Consider the following 20,467-nt stretch of genomic DNA (forward strand, 5'->3'; position numbering starts at 1 on the left):
CTAGAAAATTGTATACCTAAACTATATTATAAAGGTAATGGAAATAGCACAAACATAAGATAAACTACGCTGCATTTTGTCAATTAGTATAACTACTTGATCATTTCCAACCTTCAATAATATAACATTGCAGAAAAAATGTAACTTTTTTTAAATGGTGTCTGTTATACAAACGTATTTTATTGAAAACATAGGAAGGATTAATTTAACAGAGAATTGGACAGATGCAAACTTACGTGTGTGGTTTTTGAGGTTATTTGTCTCTATTTTATATCAGGTGTATACACTATGCACTTATTTTATAATTTTATAAATACACATGTGATTTTTTTTAATACATAGGCCTATGTAATTTTTTAAAATAAATGTGTGATTTTTTTTAATAACATGTGGTGAAGTTTAGTGTGGGACTGGGATTCGAGATTCGATGACAAACACTGAGGATTCGAACAAGGATTCGGATTCGACCAAAATGTGGATTCGTCCCATCCCTAATTAAAATCAAGTTTAAAAAGTATGGATGTGATTTTTATGCGAAATTTTTTTTTTGTTCGGTAAAGTTATTCAAAAAAAAAACAAAACCCATTCATGGAAAGTATGTTTATTTTAAAATAGTATACATAAGCACGCTAAACAATTTAAATTAATAAGTCATGGAAAAACAACCTTTCTTCAACTTTCAATAGAAAAAAGATCTGTGACTCAAATGCGAGCCTGAACTAACGCATAACTAGCATCGAAGTACACACCACGAAAGAGTGCGGGTCAACAAATGTAGTTAACTCAGCTCTCGATAGAGAGCGCGCATTGCATGCAATCGGCGAAATATCAGTATAGATATTTGACTAAGTGTGCGTATTCTATACGGGAAGCAACATAACCAAACATGAATGATGCCAACTATCGCTGGCTACATTATTATAAGCGGTACACCGCGGCGACGCAGACGAGCAGATAAAGATTATAATGTTCAAAAAGTCTATAAAAAAAACTTACACATCAAACAACTTCGTATCATCAAACAACTTCGTATTTCCATTAATTTTAATAAGTAGTTGGTAATATCAGAATAACTATTAGATTTATACATTAAAATACATTGTTTTATACAGAAAAAATACCTACACAAAGGGGTTGGAATCTAATAGCGGGACCCAATATTTTATGCAACGTTTACGTGAGAAGAATTTTTATCCAAATCTTGATGCCCTAAAATATTGATGCGACGATTATGCCATAAAACACGGAAATCCAATGTACCGTATTTACTCGCATATAGGTTGCGGCAATTTTACCAGATTTGATGGGAAAAAAATGAAGTGGGACCTATATGTAAAGAAAAAATTTTAATAATTTTTGAGGAATTTTTTTTGCAATATTTTGCTTAAAAATGTGAAAAAGAAGTTTATATAGGTATAGACAAATTTATTTACAATGTACACGTAGTTAATTAACGAAGCGAATTTTCATAACAAGAAATCAAACACACAAAAAAAAATTAAAGGCATGCACAAAATCAATCAAAAATACACACAAAATCAATCAAAAATATGCCATTTTTTACAGGATTATCACAGTATCACAGTCAAAATGATAGTCTGAACACTCACCAAGTGTTTATCTACTCGTTATCTGAGTCAGACTCAGACGCACTAGACTCAGCTGGGTCATCAACATCGTCGTTGGACTTGCTGTCTTGTTCCCAGATCGCTTCGTCTTCAGTACCGTCTATCGCGCAGGAGATTCCAGTTTTCTTGAGAATCCTCACAATTATATCAGGCATGATGAGAGCCCAACTCCGCGTGATCCATTCACACACCATGGGCAACGAAGGTCTTTTCAGTTTCCCGCCTTTCGTCAACTCTTGCGTTCCGCTGGCCATCCACTCCCCATACAGGCGACGGAGCTGCCTCTTGAAAGGCTTGTTCACAGAGACGTCAAGTGGTTGTAGCATCGACGTCAGGCCACCCGGGATAACTGCAATGTCTGTCCTTGACTCTTGCAGTTTCGCCTTAACGCCCTCAACCAAATGCGCGCGGAAGCTATCCCACACCAACAAGGCCTTTTGTTTTAGAAGACCCCCTGGCCGGCGCTCCCACACAGTTTTAAGCCAATCCTTTACAAGCTCAGCGTCCATCCAACCTTTCTCCTGAGCACGGACATGAATGCCCGGAGGAAACTTCTCTCCCTTAGGCAGAGTCTTGCGCTTAAAAATTACATAAGGCGGCAACTTTCGCCCGTCGGCCGTCACTGCCAGCATTACTGTACAACGCATTCTTTCATTTCCTGTAGAGCGGATAGTCACACTTGACTGCCCCCTCTCGTTGACTGTTGTGTTCTGTGGCATGTTGAAAAAAACTGGCGTTTGATCGGCATTTGCAATCTGCAAGAGGAGGTAGTCATTTGTTTGCCGCATCCGCAGAACGAAGTGGTGGAATTCTAACACTTTGTTTTCAAAGTCCTTCGGAAATTTTTGGCAGAGTGATGTTCTCCTTCGAAGAGAAAAATTCTCACGTCGCATGAATCTGGTTGCCCAGCCACGACTGGCTTTGAAATTGCAGTGCGGTATGCCCCGTGCACGTGCTATCTCTCTCCCCTTGCACATTATCATTTCTAACGAAACGCTGCAGGCATTGTTCCGTAATTCGCGAATGTACTGTCACTTGCACGTCAACTTCAGGAAACTTGCCATGTTTCTGTCCTCTAAACGCACGTCTCATAGAATTAGTGTTTTTCAAGTCGTCCTTTTGTTTCCTCCAGCCACGAATAAGTTTCCCACTAACAGAAAATGCCCGTTCCGCGGCCCGATTCCCATTCTCTTCTGCAAAAACAATCACTCGCAACTTGTACGCCGCCGAATATAAATTACGCTTTTCCATAATGCAAATCACTTAAAAAAAATGACTCTGGTTATCACTCTACTACCTTAACACAATTGAACGAGATAAAACAATGGCGTCACAGCATCTTCAGGACGCTCAAATTCCTTCCTCCCACACGGCCAATTAGGACATTCCATTCAAGGTCGGACCAATGATAAGTGCCTATATGGTGGAACCTGGACCACACGCCACATGAAAGCAGGGTGTTTCATTTTGTTTACCGCTGTTCCATTTATTGTACGGTAACAACTCATTGCTGCGAGTGCTGGTTGTTGCGAGACATTCGTAGTTACGAGTTTTGTAATGCACCTTCAGAGTGCCTACGTAAATTATACTACCTAAATTAAACTGGTAATTACGAGTGCTTCCTTGTTGGCCCTTCCTTAAGTACGAAAGATTTAAATGGCATCTTCGAACAACGGAAAAAAACTGTTGAAAATGTTCACGCAGTAAACACAAAAAAAAAAACGTAAACAAAGGGCGATGTTGCACCTGGATGGCAAACAAGTAGAGAACGGGAAGGGGAGAAGCAATGGTTTCCCCAGCCACAATCTTATCTGTCGGGAACTTCCTCACGCGTCAGACCAATCGGACGTTTAAAACGAAAACCGCTGTAGATATAAAAAATAATAACAGGCCTTTTTTATTCGTAATTAAATTTACTACGACTTTTATTCTGTGCATTTTTTCAATACAAAGCACTGTTTTCGAGTTATAGTCTACAATTAAGACATTTTAAGAAGTCAGGAATCTAACTTGACTTCAATTTTCTATATTCGGTTATTATGAGTACTTGTTGTTACAACAATTTATCACGCCATTATCAGCTCTCGTAGTAGCGGAGTTTTACAGTACCCGTTAACTCTTTCGTGCACGGCGCGCCGGCCGTTCGCGTCATTAAATTACCAGTGCGACCTGTATGGGGGGAATCTTAAATACCAAATTCAAGACCTCAAATTATGGGTGCGACCTATCTGCGATGGCGACCTATTTTCGAGTAAATACGGTATTATATATATATATATTTATTTATATACAGTCAAACCTCTATCTATCGTTTTTCAGGGGACCAACAAAAAAATTCAGTAGATGCGGACATTCAATAGATGTAGACTTCACTCTTAAGAATTTTTAAAAAATAATATTTAACCTCAAAATTAGTGTCAGAAATATGTCATTTACTTGTCATTAAAGTTAAATCCGTTGAAAAATAAATAAAAATGGAAGTATTTTACTTAATTCAATTTACACTTGCAAAAAAAAAAAACATAAGCACAATAAATCTACATGGAAATTAAAGTCGTTTTCAATATCCTGAAGTCTGAAATATGTTTACTCATGTCATCAAATGTAGAGCTGTCCTGAAGAAGCCGATTTTGCCAATATTTAATTGAATCGGCATTTCTGCCGACTTCCGATACGCTTGTTAATTTTCGGCCGATATTACTGAAAAACGAGAGAGACCGCCATAACCTAAAAATCCACGAGTACCCTTTTCAGTTTTCGTAGTAGTACTGCATTATTTCAGATCGCATTATTTCTTCGCAACATGTGCCAAACGTACATATAAAAATTTAACATCCTTTTTTTCAATAATGTTCTTTAATTTTAATATGTCATAAATAAATACATCACCGTCACGGTAAATAGACATCTCGGTTGTTACGGTAACTGTAGTGCAAATGTGGTAGCTTTCGTGCTTCTGTAGTAATTATGGTATCGACAAAGAATCTTTAGTTCTTTTTATGGTAATTACCGTATAAACCCACGTACCACTCGCCCCCGGGTAAGACCCGCACCCTTATTTTTAGAATGCCATGGTGGGAAAAAAAGTTTTTATTGTAAATCTGCATGGAAAAAAAATTATTTAGTCGTGATTTCTTTTCCTTTTAAACAGTAACAAATCGTAAAGAATTACCAAAAAAGTACTATGCTACTTATTACAGCCTCGGCATTTGCGTTAAAAGTGTACAGAAGGCAGGCAACTGCAATGTGGCAACATCGCGCGAGTAGAACGTGGCATCGCCGCGCGCGATCGAGAACAACACGCTGTGTGTGCGCGTGACCTTGCCCAGCTTCCAGCTGTTTACAGTTACAATCATCCGCGTCCATTATCGTGCGCTGGGCAATGACCTCGTTCAAAAAAATAAACGATAAAGCACGCGAGTCCTAGCCACGCATAATAAAAACTATTTTTATTGCATACATAATAATAAAAAACCTTGTGCCTAAATGTGGCATATTCTACAGCTTCCGCAGCTTTGACACAAGCCTCTGAAATGCTATTAATTTCTCATCGTAGCTTGTCGGTAAACGCTGGCAGATTGTAGTACGCCGCCTCATGGACAAACCCTTTCTTACCATGAACCTGCGCATCCAGTTCCTACTTGCTTTAAAGCCTTCACCCACGCCAAGTTCACGAGCAATTTACAGCGCCTTTGGCGAACACATTTACGTGCTTACAGCGCACCCGAATTGCCATCTGTCCTGATGTAGTCGTGGAGTTTTTCCTCTATCTCCGGAAACTTTGCTACCCCACCACGGAACGCGCGTCTATCGCCACTGGCTGAAAACAGTTTGTCTTTACTTTTCCTCCAATCCCTCACACATGATTCGTCGACATATTTTCGCCCAGCAGCACGGTTACCGATTTCTTCCGCTTCACTGATTATTTTTAATTTTTCCGCAACTGTGCAAGAACGCAACTTTTTTACGATTCATTACAATAGTTGCAGCCAACACACGTGTAAAACCACTGGGTACTTTGCAAATGAGGATAGGACAGTGCGTGGGAGCGCGCATTTGTAACCAGCGAAGCTGCAGCGTGACAACGCTGTGAGGAATGTGACCTTGACTGTCTGCCGCTTCCTTCCCCTCCTTTTCCCCTACCCCTCTTGCCTATCGCAGCAACCTCCAGTCGCGCCGGCGTTATTTCGTCACCGCGCTAAAATGGCCCAAGACCCGTGTAACACCCGCACCCTACTTTTTCGAACCTGATTTTTTGAAAAAAGGTGCGGGTGGTACGTGGGTTTATACGGTATCTTAGGATAACAATTGGGTTTGTACTGTAGTTATGGTACATCATCCATATTTCTTCGTAAGTTGTTGTTCATTTGTCTTTTCTTCATATTTACGTGCTCCATTACTTGGCTGCAGATTTAAGGTGATATTTACTACTGTATACTATCATTACTGTTTTTATGACGGTTTCTTTCTAAGAAATGGTTATTTCTGCAAAATCTTTATGGTTAAACGATCATCTATTATAATTTATAGTGACGGGACCACATATTTTGAACGATCAATGCGGACAAAACGATAATTCGAACATCGGTACAAGCGGACTTTTTTAACCTTAGTTGTATGGCAATTTTGCCGGGACCGTAGAAAGTATACGATAAACACGGACAATCGATACATGCGAGTTCGATAGATAGAGGTTTGACTGCATAAAGATTTTATACGGTTTTTGGATATATTTTCACATGGGAAAAACCATACATCTTATGGAGAAGATGGCAGAACCAAAACATTTGACTGTATTTGATGGGAAATTGTATTGTGCAAGAAGGTCTTTAACCAATTTTACATAAATAAAAACCAGTTTTTACATCATATACGAGATGTGAAAAGCAAGAAGAAATTAATCTTCACTACGTAATTCGAGGGAAAGTAGTGCATTACATTTGATAACACATAAATGGGGCCTAAAGAAAATGTTCTGAACAGCAAAAAAACTTAATACCTGTGAACCCAAATACACAGTTCACTGTATCTAGAATTTATCATTTTATTGAGGGGTGAAAAGGGGGGGGGGGGGAAGAGGAGGGAAGAAGAAAGGGAGAGAGAGAGAGGGAGACTAAAATTTATTACTTTTGATAATTAGAGACAAGATTATATAGTGGTTTGCGATCAAATGGAAATAACACCGAAAAGTCATAACACCATGTAGCACTGAAGTGCAAGTTAAATCATGGAACGTATCTAACCAAAACTTAATTCAAATCATAAAAACAGTACTGTCATAATGTTTGAAATGAAAGGATTGTCATTATTTTAGAACAAAATTTGTATCAAAGTGCATGGATCAGAAAAATTAATTTATGTAATTTGTTTTCCTGTGCATCTCTCATTGACTCACTTTAAAACCAAAAAATCTCATTAATTTAATTGAATTTAATTGTTCCGAAATATATGTTTTTAACATAAATTATTTCATTGTAAAAATGCAGCACATAAGTTTTGCCACAATTTTGGTGGAGTACGTATTACAAACAGCAATTGTACTTTTTTTTTTTTTTTCCAAAGTTAAAAATAATTTCTCATTACTTTTAAATGCCACAACCATAATTGATATGACCCTAAAATCTCATATGTATTGATTTTAATGCAAAAAATTGAATTCTCCAAAATATAAATTACTTTCTATTAAATTTGTAATAACTACAGAAATATAACATCACTATCACTCTTTATGACATTTATTATCACCAAACTTTTAACAAATAACAAATAAAAATGATCAAAATTCATAATGGCAGAAATATGGACAGATTAAAAAATTGCAGCGTGTAAAAAAAATTAATATATAACTCACGACAATAATGTTTACGCACAAACTAAAACTCACGATAAAGGATGACCATTAAAACCGAATGGACAGAGCATACCTAATAATTGATACTTACAACACTGCAATAAATATTGGTGCACCGTTATAGCACTAAAATTTAATACTTCATTAACGAGCTAAACTGCTATCAACCCTATAGACAACTACGAATGTCAACAAGGTATTGTCCTCTCTCACACATAAATAAAAAATTCAAATACGGTGAAGCAAATTCAGCACACGAGACTCGGTCTTGGCAGGAGCCACATCTTTCTTCTTGGCCGGGTCCGGCAAGAAGCACGTCCACAGGCGTAGAGTCTCGTCCGCCCCCGCCGAGAGGACGGTGCTTCCGTCCGGGGATATCGCGAGCTGCAGGACACGAGACATGTGCCCCGTCAGTTCGGCCACCTGTCAACACAAGTGCATGCAAGGGGAGAATAGAAGAGAGAAGTGCAAAGAGGGGAAGGTTTTTATTTTTACAAGGACAGAGAAAGGCATTCTTAGAGAAAAAAAAGAGATAATTAAAGAAAAAAAAGTCTGAGGAGGAAAGAGTCAGTTGCTTGTAATTGCAACTTACATAAATTAAATACTTTTATTAAAAGGATCCGAGCTACCTATTTGAGACTAGTGTTGGGCCGATTCCTAAAATATACCGATTCCGATTCCATTTTCGATTCTTAAATTAAAGGGTCGATTCTTCGAATCCGATTCCGATTCCTTAATTTTTATCTGACAATGTTCAACAGAGTATGTAATATACTCAGAAAAATGGGTTGTTTATGATTTTAAAAATGTAATTGCGTTGTGTTTCATTTTCTGTGCAGAAATTAGCATTATATACAGCTTATATACAGCGAAACCCCTTATTTACGTTACCGTTATTTACGTTTTCCCGTTATTTGCACTATATTCTTCAGGTCCCGTTTGGTTCCCATATAGTCCAATACAATACTTTCCCGCGAATTACGTCTCAAAAATCGAATCAATCCCGCTATTTACGTCACGTAACAACCATAAACAACCAGAAAATACCGTGGAGCTAGTAGGCAATGAACATTTTAAATAGCAAAATATACATATTTTATAACATGAAAAGTTGCTTTTATTTCTAAACATGTAATAATTTAAGCCTAGGCGTGTAAAAGTACGAGTAATTATAGCAGGAGACAATCTAAAATGCACGAGGGAAAAACGTAAACTCATGAATGTACAAACATGGCTGCTTGTAAGTTCTGATACTGTATTTATGTCACAACTTAGCCGAAATACTGGTACGAGACATAAACTTCACAAGATAAAATGAGCGGTGTCTTGGTAACTGTTTTATACGTCTTTTATAATTTGGGAAGTGTTGTACAGTTGACGCCATATTTTTTAAACTAACCATTTATTTCTGGGGATCGTAAATAATTAATTATTGGTATCAAGACATCATGATAAACGTAAACTTGAACATGTCACGGCAGCGAGAAAACTGGTGCGTATACCAATAAACTGGTATTAGAACTGGATAAAATTGGTACACGGGAGGTGGAGCTTATATTTTTTTCCGCTAAGCTCGCATCTATTGGTTGGCGGCTGATGGCGTCATGAGTCTGGGCGGAGCATAGAGTGCGCATGCGCCGCCGCGTCGTTACAGCAGCTGACCGAGTACAATGACCTTTCTCCGCGTTTGGCGCGCTATTGACGGTAAATATTCAACAATTTGCGGCCTTTTCTTAAAAAATTTTTTACTGTGAGCAATGTGTATGTAGCCCGTATTTGTTATAAACCCTGCCGGTTGCAACTGTATTTATAATTTGGAGAGGCAAATAATCTTGAACAGCCAAAAAAGCAAGCAGAAGAAAATTTCAAATTTATTTTTAGGAAGTAATCAGAAAAACATTTTGGCTTTCATTCTTTTTTTTATTTTTGTCAAATGTGGTAAATTAATAATGGATTAAATACTAAAGTAAAATTTGTTGTTAGTGTGTTTGTACCTGCATTGTAGTATGTGCTATTAAACAAAAGGAAAAAAATTCTAAATAAGGTAAACTGTACTCCTTTTTATACTTTTCCCTTTATTTACACTTTCCCGCTTTTTACACTTTTTTACTTTGTCCCCATGAAAAGTGCAAATAAGGGGTTTTGCTGTAATGTTAAAAAGTATATTCATTACCATCAAGTTACGCTACCTTGACTTTCTAGCACAATTTGGCCTTTTAACCTTGCATATAGTTAGACAAAACACGTGTTCAAACACTGCCAATAATCAAAGATGTCTTATGATGTAAATTGTAAATAATTTTATAACTTAACCAACTTTAGATACCTTACATTAATTAATTGTAAAAAAAAAAAAAAAAATAAGAGGTTTGTACGGTTAGGTTAAGAATTTTATTTTCAAGCACAACTAAATAATGATCCAAATAAAATGACAATATAACCTCGTTTATACATATTTCAAGGTACCAGGGCGAAAAAAAATAAAAAGTGGGAAAAGTAAAAATAAAATTTTATTATCTCATTATGATGGAAATGACAAGAAACAAATATGCACCACACTTAAATAAAATGTCAGAGATGCTTACGTTTTAATATATTACCTAGAACTTAACTATCTCACTTGGTGAAAAGAATAAATCCATCCAGTCTTGCAGATCTTCACAACCGTAAAGAGAAAATAAATTTTCGGTTCTTCAGTAAGAAAGTTCTGTGCATGTTTTAGCATCTCAAAATTTCCACATTTTATGGTGAGATTTTCTTACATAAAATATTTAAACTCTTCAAATAATCGCGTGTGAACATTTAATTCATTTCAGAAATTTATCGGAAACAATTCTGTTAAACTAACACAACTACTTTCAAAAGATTGTTTATGTTTGGTAATAAAAATTTACGAACGTTTCAGCAGCAATGTTTGGAAATTCAGATTAGCCAACTGCCTTTCCAAAATATATCTAACGTAAAACGAGCATCGCTGAACACGCACAAGAACGCCGATTTACAGCAATTTGGTTATGTTGCTGTTAAACTTATTTTAATATGGTCGCAGTAATCCACTGTGAATTTGGGTAAAATCTCATTCAAAAATTATTTCATTTTAATTCTTTAAAGTTTAAAGTGCAGAGATGTGAAACATCTTAATTTTCACGTTCACGTCACCAAAGATTTGGTTCATGGCCGTATGGTTTACCATGGCAGGTAGCACAAATAAAAAAAAATTAGGTTGTTTACAATGGCAAATGTAGCTGCCATGATCAAATAGTTAACGTTTACATTATTTTACTTGCCGTTTACATTTACATAATTTTCTTTTAACATTTATGGTTTTGTCTAATTATTTTTTAAGGTTTACTATTAAATGCAGTGCTGCTGCAACGTAATTTCCGAAAAATGCTTTCGCTTAAAGCGGGAAAGTAGATACTGCATTTGTACTGTAGGGAAAATGGCGGTGCAAGTAAATAAATAAGTTAATCACCGTAATTCGTAAATCAGTAACGAAAAAAAATTTTGTATTATGTAGTTTAAAAATTATATCAAATAATATTTTCTTACGTTGCGTGGGAGATGTATTTTGCAAACTTAAAAACAATGCAGGAATCGGTCATGGTCGATTTCAAAACCATTGTATTCTGAATCCCACGATTATACTGGAATCGGTGGGACCGACCGATTCCGGAATCGGTATCGACCCATCACTATTTGAGACATTTCTCAAATATAATAAAAATCTAAATCTTATTACATATTTATAGCTCAGAAAGATATAGTATACAAAACTATAGTTATTACATAATATGTAATTTTTTTGAACAAACAGAAATCATAAAAAATAAAAATAGTAACACCAAAACCCCGTTTTAAAACCTAGACCTAAAAATAAAACCATATTATCTTGCGTCTATAAAGTAACCCTGAAGCAAAAACTGGTCAGTAGAATAATAAATGCCGCACCTTGGTAAGAGCTGGGTAGTTCCATATAATCAACTGGTTGTTCGCGAAGCCGTGCCCCGACACTAGTTCTTTGTACGTCAGCGACCACTGGATGGCGGTCACCTGCCAAAACAGAACAATAACTCAAGGTAACAACAACTGAGGTACAACCACCACTATTGTTGTGTACGTCTCAAGCTATAATGTGCACAGTACATTTCCATTGAGCTGAACTGTCCCTGGACCAGTGACTTCACAACTTCATCTGTTTTTACATATGTACAGTATTTTATTTAGAGATGGCCCAGTCAGCAAATTATTGTGTTGAGTCGAGCAGAGTTCAATAATAAAAGCTTTGCGTCGAGCCAAGTCCACACTTAATGGTTTTTAAGTCGAATTGAGTCTTTTTTTAAAAAAAAAAAAAAAAAAACCTGAGCTCGAGAAACAGCAGAAATTTCAGGGAATAATTTTATTTTAATTTATAATTAGCATTATATTAAAGTTCATATATGTCAAATGAATAAGTAAAATATAACTACAGTAGAATCCGTTTATTATGACTCCGCCTATATTGACGAACGGCCTATTATGATGTAATAACACAACAAAATTTGGTTTTCATATAAAATTCTTTGTAAATACGTAAGTAGGATATAATGACTTTGCTTACAGTGAAAGGTCGCTTATTGCGACCCAGTTTTAATAAATTATGTCCGGTTATAATGACCGACATGATTCTTTACACCTTCGGCAATGTTCGTTAATTCCCGATGACGTGGCACGTGACTCGTTTTTGGTTTGAACCTCGGTGAGTAATTGACAGTTGAAGGTCACGCAATTGTTGTTTGTGATATCCTGTGGAAAAAATGTCATCTCAACGCCGTAAAGCATTTACAATTGAGGAGAAAGGTGCAATTATATGCAGATTAGAAAATAGAGAATCAAACTCTTCTCTCGCAAAGGAATTTAGCATGGGTTATTCAACAATTTCAATGATTTTCAAAAACAAGAACCGGATTAAGCAATTGTTCAATTCAAATGTTTTGAAACCGAAGAGGCTTCGAAAAACGCAATAAGAAAATGTTGATCAAGCATTAATTCAGTGGTTTAAATTCACGAGAAACAAGGGAATACCCGTCAGGGGCCCTATGCTACAGGAAAAGGCAAATATTTTTGCCACACATTTTGGTATTCTCATCTTCAATTGTTCTGCAAGCTGGATCAGTTGTTTTAAAGTTCGACATAACATTGTGGCTGGAAAAATTGTCGGTGAATCTTTGTCTATTGATCAAAATTCAACAACAAACTGGTTGACATCTGTGTGGCCGAATCTACGAAGACAATTTTCGGATGATGAGATTTTTTAATGCTGATGAAACTGGACTGTTTTACAAATTAATGCCGGACAAAACTTTGAAATTTAAAGGTGAAAATTGTAGTGGAGGCAAGTTGTCGAAAGACAGAATAACTGTGATGATAGCAGTAAATATGAGTGGCACAGAGAAAAAAAAAATTGCTCGTTATTGGAAAGTAAAAAAAAAACCAAGTGAGATCGTGATTTTGTGAAGAAGAAAAAGATTTTATTGCTGGTTGATAATTGCCTGGCGCATCCAAAAATTACTGATTTAAAGTCTATAACACTTGCTTTCCTTCTGCCGAATACATCAGTACTACAGCCAATGGATCAGGAAATAATACCATCACTCAAAACTAATTATAGAAAAAACCTTGTGCTCAAAATGATTAATTGTCTTGATGCTAATGAAAACAACTCTTCTACGAAAATAACGGTGCTAGATGCAATTCTGATGGTTAATGATGCCTGGAATAAAATGTCACAAAGTACCATTCACAACTGTTTCAAACATGCTGGATTCATTGGAAACCACGACGGTTTACCTGTTCAAACAGCAAAACTTGAATTTGATGAAGAAGATGACGTCTTTTTATCTTTGTGGTCACTAAACCTAAATTCAGATTCTTTAGCAGCACCGGAAATGTGGGAAGATTATGTTGACATCGATAGTGCTCTTCTCACATCCGAAGAACCCACCGATGAAAATATTGTACAGAACATTAATGCTAGGGAACACTTCAAAAGTGATGGGGAAAGGGAAGAGGAAGTCGAGGAAGCACCATTAGGCATTACCTACCGCAGAAGAGGCATAAAAGCTGAAGAATTACTATCACGATTTGTTCATAGCAATATTGAAAAAGATAGTACTTTTGACCATGACGATGTCTTCTATACACAATAGTATTAGAGACATATTTCTTAAAATTTAACGTGTATACAGAAAACTAAACGAAATCGTATTATTTCGCGATTACCAATGAAATTCGTGTTACCGCGATTGCGGAAATTTCAGGTCTCTAGTTATACAGTTGTACTGGATTGTACGTTAACAAGAGGGACGTACTAGAGAGAATTTGCTGTATACATAAACGGGAAATTACCCGCCGAAAATATATTTAGAGAGAGAGAGAGAGAGAGAGAGAGAGTGTGTCTATATATATATATATATATATATATATATATATATATATATATATATATATATATATATATATATATATAGAGAGAGAGAGAGAGAGAGAGAGAGAGAGAGAGAGAGAGAGATACAAATAGTCGGCCAAACGTTTCTGGCAAAAATTTTCGACTTTTCCACTCGAAGTTTACTTTTGTTCAAGCCAAAGTCGAAGGGAAAAAATATCTTCGATTCGACTTCGAATACTTGAAGCTTCGCACACCCCTAGTTGCATGTGTCAAATATGTATAAAGTTAAAAAGTAAGACTGTTTAGTCTGGACTGTTGAGTATAATTAACTTGACTTTTGGGCTGATTTGAGCTTTAGCCACTAGCTCGACTCTTCTCGAGTTTTCGAATCTCGGCCCATCGTCAATATTACTCAACGAAAAATCTTACTTTATTACTTATTATACTTAAATGAAAATTAATTTTTAAGAACTAAACTAAAAAATATTCCAGTTTTGACACTAATCAAAGCTATTATTACTGAATTCAGTTAGATTCAACTCAAACATTTGAAGACTGGTCCATTAATGATGCCTGATGCAAAACACAGGGGACGCCTGTCACATCTTTCACATTTATAACACTTAGTTTGTCCCTAAAACTTATTTATAAGCCTTGCAAATATCAGTCTTTTAGTTCGAATATGAATATTAAATTATTCGTGAATACAAATATCAAAATAAAATAAGAATGTGAATCAGCTACAGTAATTATAAAGAAAATGTTATATTATTTATATTATAAAATAAATATATATACATATCATATTTACTCGCGTAAAGGCCCCGCCCGCGTATAAGCCCCCCTCCTTGTTTTGTAAACATTTTTGAGAAAAAATTTAAAAACGTGTTTTACTGGGTTTATCTGAGGGCAGGGCAGCTTGGCATGCATCAAACAACAAGCCATGTATTGTGAGCGGCGGGAGGTGATTTTGTAAGCGGCAGTGATAGAGACTGGTATTATAGTTTGTCCGTTCTCAGTAGGACCGTCGTGAGGCATGCCAGACGTAAGCAGTTAGTCCTATCTCAAACGACATAAAGATAAAGAAAGCTGAACTCGCGCGCTGCCGTGTTGATGTGGAGTGTTGTCGGCGAAGAAGAGGGGAAGTGAAGGAGGAAGGGAAGTGGGTCAAGGATTCTAACACTCCTTTGTCTGGTTGGCTGGCTAGCTGGCAGGAGGGAGGTTAAGCCACGCCTCTGCCTCTCTCCCCTCCTGCCACAGCGCTGCCTCTGCCTCTCCCCCCTGCGGAGTCGTTGCCCCTCTCTTCCTTCTGCCGCGTCGCTGCCTCCCCCGCCTTCATCATTAGAACAAAGACGCACGACTTGAAAAGAAAAATCTATTTTTTCCTCCAAATTCACTTTTTTGGAGTAAATACGGTATATTAATTATGCAGCTAACCCAACTTAACCAACAAACATTTAATTTCAGTTCCTATTCGTATTATTTTCCACAACCTGCTACTCTACACATTGATACAGAAAATACCCTCTTTTATCGCATAATCATCGCACTCGCATAATCGTTGCACCCATATTTTAGGGCGTCAAAATTTGGATAAAAATTATTATCGCGTAAACTTTGCATGATGTTTTTGGTCCCGCTATTAGATTCCCAGCGCTTTGTGTAGGTATCTTTTCCGTATAAAACGGTGTATTTTAAAGTAGAAATCTAATATTTATTCGGAAATTAACTATTAAACTCATTTAATTAACGGAAATACGAAGCTGTCTGATATGTAAATTTTCATTTAAAGACTTTTTAAACGTTATAACCTTTATCTGTTCGTCTGCGTCGCCGCGGTGTACCGCTTATAAAAATGTAGCCAGCGCTAGTTGGCATCATTCATGTTTGGTTATGTTGCTTCCCGTATAGAGCACGCACACGTAGTCGAATATAGATATCTCGCCGATTGCATACAACGCGCGCTCTCTGTTGAGTGCTGAGTTAACTACATTTGATGGCCCGCACTCGTTCGTGGTAAATGTGTACTACGTTGATAGTTACGCATTAGTTCACGTCACACATTCAAGTGGCTTGCGTTCGGGTCACAGATTTTGTTGTTTTATTTAAAGTTGAATAAAGGTTTTTGTTGTATGAACTATTAATATAAATTGTTACGCGTGCTCTTGTATACTCCACCTTTTTTTAAATAAATGTACTTTCCATGAACGGGTTTTGTTTTTATGAATAACTTTACCTAACAAGTTTTTTTTTTTCTTCGAATAATCGTCGCACCCCTACTATTCAAAATTGATTTTAGTATAAAATGTGAGACGATTATGCGAAAAAACACGGTATGTACCGTGAAATAACGTGCCTTTTTACTAAAAATTTCCCCCCCCCAAAATAAGTGGCTGAATGAGCTAATATTTTACATAATTAAACCCTAGTTGTTACCGAGTTAAGTTGCTAACAGCTGCCAGGTAAATTGTATTTTAGTTTAGCAATATCTAAAAACACATTTTTTGCTAATTTCATCTAGAATATTAAACCATTATTTACATTACATTATACATTTTTGAGTCACAATATCTGTTTTATAATAGATTTATACAGCAAGTATTGTGCTACTTCACATGGGATTAGATTGTGACTATCGATTTTACGTCATTGAAACTATGATGATTACTTATTTTAATGTCCAACTCAATGCAATGTCCGTGTTTTGTGGTGGTGTAGTCCATGGTTGTTGAAGTTTATTTATATTTTTGCCACTTCTGGTGCGTGTGATGAAGAGAATAATACTTCGTTTTAAAGTTTGAAATGACAACAAATATAGCGTGGTTTGAATTGTTTAGGTGATTTTTTCCATTACTGTTTAGCAAGACAGTAGCGAGAGAAAACAACCTTTGTACACTTGTTGCATGTTTAAAATATTGCTTATTGTTAGGGCCTGAAAAATTTCGGTGTTTTCAGTATGCAAAAAGCAGTACTTTCAAATTAGAAAAGCGGTGGTTTAAAGTCTGTATTTTCGTTATGCAATAAAAATTTTACCGGTATTTTAAATTTTGACTAAATTGTGCTGTTATTGAGTATAATAGTTTACATATTTAATAAACAATCCATGTATACTAGGAATAGACTAATATGCATAACAACAGCCAATTAAATCCAAAACAGTTAAACAAAACAGACCCGTTGCTATAGATGTTTGCAACAACAAATTTTTTTTTTTTTTTCGGCTGCCGATGCCACATGCTTAGCCGAATTTAGGTGTTTGCCATTGGAATTTTTTTGGGTTAAATGATACTTTAACCCTAAGTGAGTATAAGTGATCTGCAAATACGTAGAATCCCGCTGATGCGACCCCTCACGGTTCCCGGAAAAACGGACTTATAAACGGAATGGCCGCAATAGAAAATTCGGGCCAATAACACCCCCCCCCCCCCCCCAATATATATACAAATACATAAAAAATCGCCTTTGTTCGCATAGATTTCATATTCAAATAGTCTATGGAAAAAAAAAAGACAACTTTTTAAATTCATATTACACCTCGGACTCGCATACCCTGAACAATGGGTTCCGATAAATACTCGCCCTAAGTGAATTCGTGTCACGCGAGTTCGGCTATGCTAGCCGGCTGGTGGTTATTATCAATTATCTCGTCCATGTTCCTTAACAGCTTAAAAAAAAAAGAAGATAAAAACACGCTGGAATGCAGATGGAAAAGTAACTATGCAGTAAAATAAATATATTTACGGCCCTGCTAAATTTTACTATCCAATAAAATTCGAGGTATTAGTGATTTTTCAGCAGAAACTGCTGTGTGACCAATAAACAAATTGTATCATAATAACTTAAACTTATAAAGTATTTATTAACAGCGAAGGACAGTCGAATAAGCCCATAAAAATATTTATTTTACCGAGAATGGACTATACAACCTGGCTTTTGCCGCACGCGGTGTGGGAGGGGAGGAGGATGCTGACAGTTTCTCACGCAGAAGGTTGAAATAAGGGAGGGAATGTGTTGAAATGTTAGTTGGTAAAAGGGGAGGGTTTTTTTTTTACATGGTTTGTGGCTCTGGGAGGGATGAGCCTTGAAGAATTAGCAGGGGATGGGAGAGGTAAGCGTCACGTCACGTATGACGTCAAGCCGCCGCTACCGCCAGCCTGGCCGGACGAGTTTCTTATACTCTCGCTCTCGCAGAAGCTACCTCAGTGGCTTTTCGTGCGGGCGGGTAAGATAACATGACAGCTGAGACCACTTTTCGTGCGATAGTGGACGCGCCGAGCTCGGCTAGACACTGCCGCGTGGACAGTCTAGAGGGGTGGTATCTATTTTTAGCTGTCTTTTGTATGCCTGCCTTCCTACAGTACAGCTCTCGCCAAGATAAACGTGAACACATAGCGCCCAACAAAGTGTAACAGACTTGTTTTTCAGCCGATTTTACTCAAATTTTTGACTTTCTCTGCTCAAATTTTTCACGGTTTCTCTAAAAACGGTCGTATAAACGGAATGGACGCATCAGAGGGGGGTCGCATCGGCGGGATTCTACTGTAATGGTACTTTTCGGGGATATATTCGCAGTGTAATATATAAATGTTGTGGTTTTCGCGAATGTACTTACTTTTCGTGTTTTCATGCGAAATTCACAATTTTTCGCGAACGCAAAAAAATTCCAGGCCCTACTTATTGTTCATGTTTTTGATTATGAAATCCCATTAAATCATCTATAAAGGGTATTTAAATCGCAAAAATGACGAGGTAAGCTATGTTAAGTATTCGTGAACAAACAAATACTGTATATACTCGTGTATAGCGCGGCCTTTTTTCCCCCTCAAGTAAAGGAAAAACATAAGGATGCGCGCTATACACGGAAAAAAAAAAGTGATGGGGTGAGGTGGGGAGGAGGAGTGGAAGTCGTTAACTGCCGGGTGACGGGTGACGATTCTGGCCAGCCCCCACACATACGCACAAGCAACAAGGCCTCTCTTTTACACACACACACACGCACGCACGCACTCACACAACCTGGTCTCTCGCACACACACGCTCACAGCACACACACACACACACACACGTGCGCGCACAAGCTCGCACGTCTCTTGTTTATTTTTAGACCTCCCCCTCTACAGAAAGCCAGCGCAGCTAGTAAAATAAAAGAGAGAGAGAATGTTGTCGCCATTCCCCCTCCCACTTCCTTCGCTTCCTCGTCGCAGCTGCTACCGGTGAGTCATCTAGTCCTCCGCGTCCCGTTCCTGCCTGCCTCCCTCCCTCCTGCCCACGTACCAGTTGTGACGATACAGCGCTTCATTATCTCCCATCTACACAGCAGAGTTTAAGTATTTTCCTGACGCATCACCACACATCAATTTAAAATATCATTTGTTTCATACGTAATTACTTAACAGCTACCACAAGATTTTAGTAAAATTTATTTACGGGGAAAAAAATTTTTTTTCTTTGGAATTTGTTGCAAAAATCGTGGTGCGCGCTATACACGAGGGCGCGTTATACACGAGTAAATACGGTAGTTATTTTGAAGTGTTAGTATTCAAGGTCGTATCAAATTCATTATTTGTATAAGAAAATTTGAAAATTCTCACAGTTATACTTATTTCCAACATTTTGCTCCATTATAAAGTTTTCTCAAGTATTAAACTAAAGTCATTTCGTAACTCTGGAAATTAAATATAATTTGATCATTTTATAATTTGAAATTATAATAGTAAAACACAGACCTTAAAATCAAAAAAACTGTTAACATTATATAAATTACGAACTTTTCTTTAAAAAGTAATGTAGCTTGAAAGTAGTAACAAGTTGTGAAACAAAGCTGCGACAGCTGCGACAGGGGGCAGACGGGGCACCTGGGACTTGGTGTCGAGGGTCTGCAGGCAGACGCCCGTGTTGCAGTTCCAGAAGCGGATGGTGCGGTCGGCAGTGCCGCCGCCGCTGGCCAGGACGTGGCGCTGCCAGGGACACCAGGCGAGGGCCTTCACGGCCGCCGCATGCGCGTCGAACACGTGCAGCGGCCGGGGCTGGGAGTGCCGCTCCCCCGCGGCCGCCGCCCACACGCACAGCAGGTTGTCGTTGCCCCCGCTGGCCAGGAACCGCCCGTCGGGCGACCACTTCAGCCCGCACACCTGCCACCCACGTTACGCTGCTTCCGTCTCTACTTGCATCAGGCGATTCGCCATTGAGAACATGTCAGGATGGAAGGGGCAATGGGAGGGATCGGAAAAGTGGGAAGGAAGAAAATGATCGTCAAGGGTGCACATATTTGTGTTAGTGAGGCAGAACGACAAGTGCTACGCTTGCCGGTGCTTCTAATAAAGCATCGACGATGAACTGGTCCACAGTTTTCTCGTCGTGCACACGACAACTTTGTTATTGGAGTGGCAACCATAACATTACATAGAGGAGAAATGAACTTAAAGTTTAAATGCAAATACATCTAGTGCTTTCAAGAACCTGTACCGGATTCTTCACATTTATAAAAAATTGTTTTCCACTCTTCTAAAAACACAGTTTAAAAACCAAATATGGGAACAGAACTACACATCTGCCCTCAAA

At 37.6% G+C, this 20,467-nt stretch overlaps 1 protein-coding gene across 2 annotated transcripts in view; it reads right to left on the reverse strand.

The window, feature by feature from the left end:
• Window positions 1-7,347: 7,347 nt before the first annotated feature.
• The window catches only part of LOC134541591 (cell division cycle protein 20 homolog), a 64,908-nt gene continuing 51,788 nt past the window's right edge, over window positions 7,348-20,467 (reverse strand). For both annotated transcript variants that reach the window (XM_063385126.1, XM_063385127.1), the window contains 3 exons: window positions 19,762-20,037; window positions 11,431-11,532; window positions 7,348-7,902 (listed from right to left, as the gene is read on the reverse strand). In XM_063385126.1, coding sequence (XP_063241196.1) covers window positions 7,708-7,902; window positions 11,431-11,532; window positions 19,762-20,037 — 573 coding nt within the window. In that variant the 3' untranslated portion in view covers window positions 7,348-7,707. The remainder of the gene's footprint in view (window positions 7,903-11,430; window positions 11,533-19,761; window positions 20,038-20,467) is intronic.

The sequence above is a fragment of the Bacillus rossius genome, assembly GCF_032445375.1.
Source record: "Bacillus rossius redtenbacheri isolate Brsri chromosome 4 unlocalized genomic scaffold, Brsri_v3 Brsri_v3_scf4_1, whole genome shotgun sequence".
In the NCBI taxonomy this organism is placed as follows: domain Eukaryota; kingdom Metazoa; phylum Arthropoda; class Insecta; order Phasmatodea; family Bacillidae; genus Bacillus; species Bacillus rossius.